This window comes from Gymnoscopelus braueri, assembly GCF_963280865.1.
Source record: "Gymnoscopelus braueri genome assembly, chromosome: 11".
Lineage (NCBI taxonomy): Eukaryota > Metazoa > Chordata > Actinopteri > Myctophiformes > Myctophidae > Gymnoscopelus > Gymnoscopelus braueri.
In genome coordinates this window covers 4,978,661-4,987,190 of record NC_137613.1, presented here as the reverse complement: position 1 = coordinate 4,987,190, position 8,530 = coordinate 4,978,661, and the positions used below count along the sequence as shown (strand labels likewise).

Genomic DNA, 8,530 nt, shown 5'->3' with positions numbered 1-8,530 from the left:
TGCCGCCAAGGACGTGGGTTGACGACTTGACGTGTACTGGTGTTTTCAGTGTTTACGCTAGATGGCGCTCTTGGCTAACCTATGAGCCACCATTTGACTCCCAGTGAAGAAGCAGTGAACAGCAAATCACGTGATCGCAAAAAAAACTCAGCCAAAACTCCCATTCTAATGGATTTGGAAAAATGCCCTTTTCTCTACTTTCTGTTGCTTTTTGGCAAAAACAACATACCTTCAACTGACAATAACTATGGTACGGATTATCACAACGGCACGCCCCCCCCCCCCCCCTTCTAAGTTCAGGCAAAATTAGTTTTTGCCTTAGTTTTTGGAATTTAACAGTTAAAGTGCCACCCTGTTGCCGTGGTGGCACCTCATTGACTTATTAGTAACATGGCCGCCGTGTGAATATGGTCTATAGACGATGTTTTACTCTGGCATTTAATTAATTAATACAATATAACTAGTACATGTGCAGTGGTTAGAGGCGTAGGTGTCTAATTTTGCCTGAACTTAGAAGGTCCACTGACAGTGAGGAGCTGCTGTTTGGATGTGACTCGCTGCTTCCTTTCTACTAGATTCTGGATGCCACTGAGGGGACATAAAAGACCCCCCCCCCCACACAAACACAAAAAGGGTTCCAGCTGTAATCACCATCCACTTCATTAGAGAAATGACCTGCAGCTGGGTGATTTACTGCCCCTTCCCTCTGTAATTCATAATTGCATGCAGAGTAAACATTGGCTGTGGCTACTATCCCCTGTTGTCACATAAAATGGCTCTGGCTGTGGCTACTATCCCCTATTGTCACATAAAATGGGACTGGCTGGCAGGCGGGACACAATGATTAGTGGTTCTATGGAACGTGTGGTGTCACATTGTGTCCAAGCATGGCCTGGCTGTCGGCTGCTAACCTCGCATCACCAGCTCTTTCCACCTCGGAGAAAAGCCTGGTATTACTATTCGTTAGTAAATTGCCTGTGTGATCCGGTCTAGAGGGAAAAAAATTAAAAAAAAATAATTCTGGTTTCTGGGTGTTGCGTCCGGTTTTGCGGAGCCGCTTTGTTTTGCTTCCCCCTGTTTGTTTCCCCAATCCCTATTTAAATGGAATAGAATTTCAAAAGTAGACAGACGCTAAATAGTCACTGGAAAGTACACTCACATTTATACTTATTTTGTATTTAAGCTAAACTACGCCGCATCAAGCATTTTATTAGGTAGGCCCTATTACAATGCCCTTGATCGCGGCCGGAGTGACCGGAGGGTGAGGCCTGTGGGATCCGGCCACCTGAAGACGCGGATGACGCGCCTGGTGACGTAGGGTTGCTTCCGCTCCCGACCGGATCATAAACCCGGAAAAAGGTATTGATCCCAGGCTAGTCATCTGCAGAGTGGGGGAGGGACACAGCTGGCGTCATCATCAGGAGCCTCGACCGATGCCCGATTTATGGGTCTGATGCCAATGTCGATTGTGAAGAGTCCTAGACTAGTCTCGCGTAAGCCAATCTCTGAATGCCATGTAGAGTCTGTCACATAACGAAAATATATTCCTTCCACGCGCTACTTCCAACCAGGGAAACTCCCCCCTGTCAGGTGACAAGAAGGTCAGTTGGCTCTCATGCATTGAAGGAAGCATGAGCTCAGCCCTGGCCTCCCTAGGCTGGTGAGGGGAGTGTAGTGCCCAGGATCACTTGGAAAAAATTGGCACCGGGTGAGAAATAAGGGTTACAAAATCGTGGGATAAAAGAAATAATTACACTTTATTTTTGAATTCCCATTTCTGATGAGCAGCAAGCTATATAGGCTTCGATTATTTTGATTTTATATTTGGACAAAAATGTGCGCGACAGTAAAGACGAAACGGAAGCAGGGAGGAAGAGGCGTCAAATCTGCTTTATCGATGGATCATTTTGGATTCATCTACAGTACATGTGCTTGTAGATCGGCTATTTACAAATGGCCGAAATGGTAGATGTATGTTTTGTAATAATAATCAAAATCTACAAACTAACTAGTAACTAGTTCGTTTTTCAAATAAATGTAGTGGAGTAAAAGTACAATATTTGGATCCGAGATGTATTGGAGTAGAAGTACTTAAGTAAAATTATTGGAAATTGCAAATACTCAAGTAGGGTACAAACACCTCAACATTGTAAGTACAGTACTTAAATAAATGTCAAATTGAAAAGGTTAGAATTGATAGAAGTTGCCATTAGAGAACAAGTTACCATTAGAGAACATTTAACTTCAACATTTAACTTATAAGCTAAACTAATGAATAAAAACAAACACAAATAACTTTTTTTGGTGGACAAACTTCGACGTGAAAAATAACATTTAACTTTAATTATAAAATGAACAAGCAAACAAGTAAGTTACTATAAAATAAAGTAGCCACACGCCCATCGTCTGCAGTGACATTCAGATCATTCTCCTCCACTAATGCATTTTTAAGTGGATTTAATTAGCTTGTTGTTTTTTTCATTAGGAATTTTAAAAGCACAACAACTAAAAAAGAAATGCGTCATGATGACATGTATTCACAGAGGAAAGCACTTAAAATCATTACTGAAAATACTTCTTTCCAAAGTGGTCCTCGGTAGATAGGAAAAAAAAAATACATGGAAATAAACTATTCTTTGTAAACAAACTAATGACATGTTAACCCATTCAATCCCATAACGCATAACCATTATTTTATACTTTGGGCTATTCAAAATTAGCAGATAATTTTATTTTTTTTTTGCAAATCATTGAATATATTTTTTCAAGTGAACATCTTTAACTCAAATCTTTGCTTCTGGGGGTCCCTGGAACTAAATATTTTCAGATGGGGGGGGTCCGCGGCCAAGTACATATAATTTTGGGGGTCCTTGACAAGGTTTTGAGAACCACTGACTTTAGAAGACATGTGCAGAAGCAAAGATTTGAGTTACAAATGTTCGCTTTAAAAATATATATATTTTCAAAGATTTGCACACATTTTCACGATAAAAAAAATAAATAGCAGATCTACAAGCTCATAGGTGCCGCGCTATGAGCTTATATATCTGCTATTTTTGAATAGCCAAAGAAATCTAAAAATGACACACAGATGCGTTCCTGGTCTTAATGTGTTAAACCTACTATGCTGCTCCTACAAAGCCCAGAGTTCACTAAGAAACTACGCAAAGAATCAAACAGATTCTTTTTAAAAAAGGCTTTAACCACTTAAACCCTATAATATGATTGACCCGAGTGAGTCCCTGCTTTCCCGGTTCTAATGGATTAAGTGGTTAAAGTGTTTCATCTGGCCGGACCTAATAGGCAGCAGCGTCATGTGGGGGTCTATGGGGGATGCCAATCGCCGCCCCCTAGTGTTCACATTTTACCTGAAATTCAGTTATTTTTTTTAATGCATATTTCCCCAATTCCCTCAACTTGATTTCAGATCAGAACGCTGAGTGCATCTCGATCCATGCCCATCCATCTACACATTCTCGGAACCATGGTGCTTTCACGGAACCCGGCCCCTAAGCGGCCTGTGTTTCCACCAGTTTTAACACATTGAGTGCCAGGTTTTTTTTAAAACAGGGTACAGTCAGTGCCTGGATTTTTAACAATTTTTGAACCTTTTTCAAGTAGTCACAAAATATTTTCAGTGATCACCGTCCTCACGGTGATCCCCTCATTACACACACAGGGGTCTCGTACAATCAGGGTAAAAAAATTAAAAACATTCGGTAATCCGTTCCATAGTTGCAGCCAGTTGAAAATAGTCAAAAATACATAGTAAAAAAAAAAGTCGAGATAGCCGAGATACAGGCTTTTGAAGTCATAAGTTAACCAGGAAGTGGATTGGAGTCTAAATCTTCGAAAAAATGATATCTCCTGGTGCTGTGAAGGAAAAAAAATAAATAATAATAATAATCCGGACCCAAAAACGGTCCGGACCGTTTTTGGCACTCCTCGTTTGGATTATGAAAAACGGTCCGGACCGTTTTTGGCACTCAATGTGTTAAGCAGATCCATTGTAATGGGGGGCGTAGCGCAAGCCCCCTGAGTTGCTGAGAAACATTGAAGCTGCCACCCCAGTGGCCAAAGCTGGAACTGCAGGCGGGGCGAAATACATGCACGAGCAAAAAATACTGAGATATTTATATATATATATATAATATAATAATATAAATATGTAAACATATTATACATAAATACATATGCATTTACATGTAAATATGCATCTCGAGTGTATTTAATAAATATAAACATGGGCTCGTTCATAGAGGTAGGTTGTGACGTACAGTAGGACGCAAAAGGGACACTAGTGTGCATGCTCATAACTCTATGGCTGCTCCAAACGTCTCAATAGTTCTACTTCCGGCAGGCTTCCGGGTGCTTCAAAACGCCACTGAGCAATTTCATTGAAATGAATAGGTGGGGGCGGGGGAATCCGCCCTCTGGTTATATTATACCTCTATGGCGTAGCGGCATAGCTGCATGGTTAGAGAGCCGGCCTCGGGGAGCAGGAGTTCCCGGTTGCAATGTGTAAGATATGAGCGGTCAAGGTGTCCATTTTACGGGGGAAATTCAATCGTCAATGGCAGTTACGGCGTCCCTTTTCTTTTCTTTTTTTTAATGCGTTGATTTTTCACTTGAGCTTTTGCCATTGTTTGTATCTTATCTGCATCTTCTAACCCAGGGGTCTTCAACAAAGGGGGTCCGGGACCCCTAGGGGGTCCTCAGAGCTACTATAGGGGGTCCACCAAATCTTTGTGTGATGGGATTTAGTTTTTTTTACATTAACCACTTGAACCCTAGAATTCCTTTTCTGAGGGGAACATTAGCCGAAAATAGCAGATCTACAAGCTCTCAACGCCTCGCGCAGCTTGTAGAGCTGCTATTTTTGGCAAAGAGGCTATAGGTGAAAAAAAACTTTAATCTGAAACACAATTTTATACAATATAGAGTAGGGGGTCCCTGCTTCATCTCTCTCTCAGCTAGGCGGTCCTTGGCCTGAAAACGTTGAAGACCCCTGTTCTAACCTGTAGAATAGTGACACGCCCAGTTTAGGGCAAAAAAAAAAAAAACAAGTATTTTTTTGGTTCCAGTTCCGAACCGACTTTTAGGATTCTGAACCATCAATTCATCATTCATTTTCAGAAACGCTCTGAACCAGTCTGAACTGGTTCAAAATGTAATTATGTAGCCTTACGTTGATTTGTACACTCTCAGAATTAAGTTAACACACAAGATTTACAATGTAGATCGGGGTCTCAGAGATAATAAAAATAGGAAAATGAGGTGAGGGGCCTAAAGCAGCAGCTCTCACAGTGGGGTGTCCAGGGAACCCTAATGGTTCCTTGAGGGGGTTCCGATTTCCAAAATGGCCCCATACAGGTCTGTAACTCATGGAATCAAATGGACCAGTAAGGTAAGGTTCCATGTGTACACTGTCAGAGTTATAGGGGGTCCTTTAAAATAGAAGGTTTGAGAACCACTGGCCTGTAAAGTACAGCAACACTTGAAATGAAAAAAAGGTGAGTTGAAAATGTGCTGTGTTTAGTGAACCCACACTGCCACCGTGTGGCGAGAAAGGGCATGTGCAGCTTTCAAATTATGGCAACAAAACATTTTGTAGTCTAATAGTGTGTCTGACTCTGACTCCAACAACAGTGTGTATGGAAACTCGTTCACTCTTGGCTTGATGGCAGCTAAACTGTGCACACACACACACTCCCTGGATGCCAGAGCAGAACCTCTGCCCCAAATGTTTCACATGGGCCTGTTATAGCGCCACCAGGAGGCTGATTTGTGCAAAACACATTTTTGGTCAGTAGTACTCCTACAGATTTTGTCCAAACATCACGCAAATCGGTACACAGTATCTCTATAGTCATTAAACCAAACAGGTCTTTCAGATTTATCATAGTCCATCCTGATTGGCTTCCAAAGTTTGCAGGAGTGCTCCGTTTTGAACAAAATGCCTCAAATCATGAACACGGCGTGTGATTTCCATGACATTTTGCACACATTCCCACTAGGCCGAGGAACAAGTGCCAATTTTTCAAATCAGCCGATTCGTGGTTTTACCAAGAACTGCACCGATCTGTGTAAAACGTTGTATGCACACTCCCATACAAGGAAAAAGAAAAAAAACTTTCCCCTGCATTTTTCACATCTGCCTTTTATACCTCCCACCTCTTCATAAAGCCCACCATCCATCCATTCACTCACTCACTCACTCATTCACTCACTCATTCATTCATTTACTCATACATATATTTATCCATTCATCCATCCATTCATATAGAGCGTCGCAGTTCCCGCCCACTTCCTGTTTTTTTTGGTGCCGGAAGAAAAAACTCAATGCATTTTTTTTCATTGACATTTCCAAAAATATTTATATCTATTAATTTAAGCCTCGAATCAAGCCATCATGACATGACATGAATCATGACCATAAAACGTTTGATTCTGTGATTATTTTTTTTTGAAAACGGCAAAACAAAGGGTATTTATTAAATATAGTATATCATATAATTAAATATAAAATAAAATAAAAATCACAGAAAAAAACGTTTTATGGTCATGATTCATGTCATGTCATGATGGCTTGATTCGAGGCTTACATTAATAGATATAAATATTTTTGGAAATGTCAATGGAAAAATGCATTGAGTTTTTTCTTCCGGCACCAAAAAAACAGGAAGTGGGCGGGAACTGCGACGCTCTATATCATGGTCATCACCTCCCATTCCTTCACAAAGCCCACCACCACCATACATTCATATTCATATATATATATATATATATATATATATATATATATATATATATATATATATATATATATATATGTGTATGTATGTATGTATGTATGTATGTGTGTATATATATATATATGCATGTATGTATATGAATAGATCATGTTCCTCACCTCCCATTCCTTCATGAAGCCCACCATACATGCATATATAGTTATATATTCATATATATAACATGTTCCTACCTCCCACTCCTTCATAAAGCCCACCACCTCAGTATATATAGACAGGTAGATAGATAGATAGATAGATATATATAACATGTTCCTACCTCCCACTCCTTCATGAATCCCACCACCTCAGTAGCAGCAGCTGTCTTGTGTCTCCTGAACTCATCCTTCACATACTGATCTCCTAGGGCTTGTAGATCTAGTGGCATGAACCTGTGGAGCAGCAGGATCCTCTTATTAAGATATAATACTATATATAATATAGATCTATATAACCTGTGAAGCAGCAGGATCCCCTTATTAATATATAATATAATATAATAATATTATATTATATATATTATTAGGTTATGGATCCATTATATATTATAATAATATATAATGGATCCATAACCTGTGGAGCAGTAGGATCCTCTTAAACATATATATATATATATATATATAATATAATATAATATAATAGATCTATAGTAACCTGTGAAGCAGTAGGATCCTCTTATAAAGGGCTCGAACCCTGGACACATGAGCTGCAGCAGGAGCCGCCATACCGTCCATGCACTGTACAGGAATACCAAAACGCTCGCCCCAAAACACAGTCACCCCCTCAAGTACATACTAGTTACTTTCCACCACCGCCCCTAAACCTAACCTATTATTCCCAAACGGAACCTCAGTAAAACATAAAATGGGGGGCGAGCGTGTTTTGGGGCGAGACTTCCGGTTTACCCTTTAAAGGACGTTTAGATAAACGTTCTGAATAAATAGCTACAGATGTTAATAATACCAGATGTTGACGGGCCTAATGCGTGTGTTTACACAGCTGTGTGTGTTATAAGTGTTTTAAACTAAACAACACGGATCTACAGTTAAAATAATAATACATAATAATGTGTGTAATAATGTCCTTGTTTATCCAGGAAGTGATACTTTGCCCCGCTGGGCTTACATATGAGTCCGTTTCTTTGCCTATGCTGACCTCTAGTGGCGAGATAGACTATCTGTCTATAGTATTAGACAGATACTAATATTCCTAGATGATTATGATAGCTTGACTATAAGTGGAAAGTAAGTACTTTTACTCAAGTGCTGTACAATTTCTATGTATTTAAAAAAAAAACTTTAGTGCAGTGGAGACAAATATTGTACTGCAATTATTTGAAAACTTAAGTTACTAGTATTACTTTGAAGATTTTGATTACTATTACAATACATACATTAACCACTTCAGCCCTACATATACTTAGATCTGCTATTTTCAAAAGTTTTCCACAAAATGTGGAGGGAAATAAAATCACTGAAAAAAAGAAAATCACATAATGTGAGAAATATTCACATTAATATTATTTGTATTATTATTTTCCAAAGAATGTGGCGTTAACAACATTATCCACAGACACACAGTTAGAGATTTAAAAAAATAAGGCAGGGTCCAATTAGGGCGTCGCTTCAACTTTTTTTAATATTCCAAGGACCCTCAGTTTGACATGCATTAGGCCACGCCCACGGACCCCATTTGATACATGTTTATCTCTAGTACCCCCAATCTACACTGTAAAAATC

At 39.5% G+C, this 8,530-nt stretch overlaps 1 protein-coding gene across 3 annotated transcripts in view; it reads right to left on the bottom strand.

Annotated features, from left to right (window-relative positions):
- Positions 1–7,531, bottom strand: part of sdhaf3 (succinate dehydrogenase complex assembly factor 3) — a 17,070-nt gene extending 9,539 nt beyond the window's left edge. The window contains exons 1-3 of one of the 3 annotated variants that reach the window (XM_080441962.1): positions 7,446–7,531; positions 7,099–7,183; positions 6,986–7,012 (exon numbers count right to left, since the gene is read on the bottom strand). In XM_080441962.1, the coding sequence (XP_080298088.1) occupies positions 6,986–7,012; positions 7,099–7,183; positions 7,446–7,525 (192 nt within the window). In that variant the 5' untranslated portion in view covers positions 7,526–7,531. Of the gene's footprint in view, positions 1–6,985; positions 7,013–7,071; positions 7,184–7,445 lie in introns of all 3 variants that reach the window. The other 2 variants (XM_080441961.1, XM_080441963.1) reach the window with 2 other exon arrangements.
- Between the last annotated feature and the right edge of the window lie 999 nt (positions 7,532–8,530).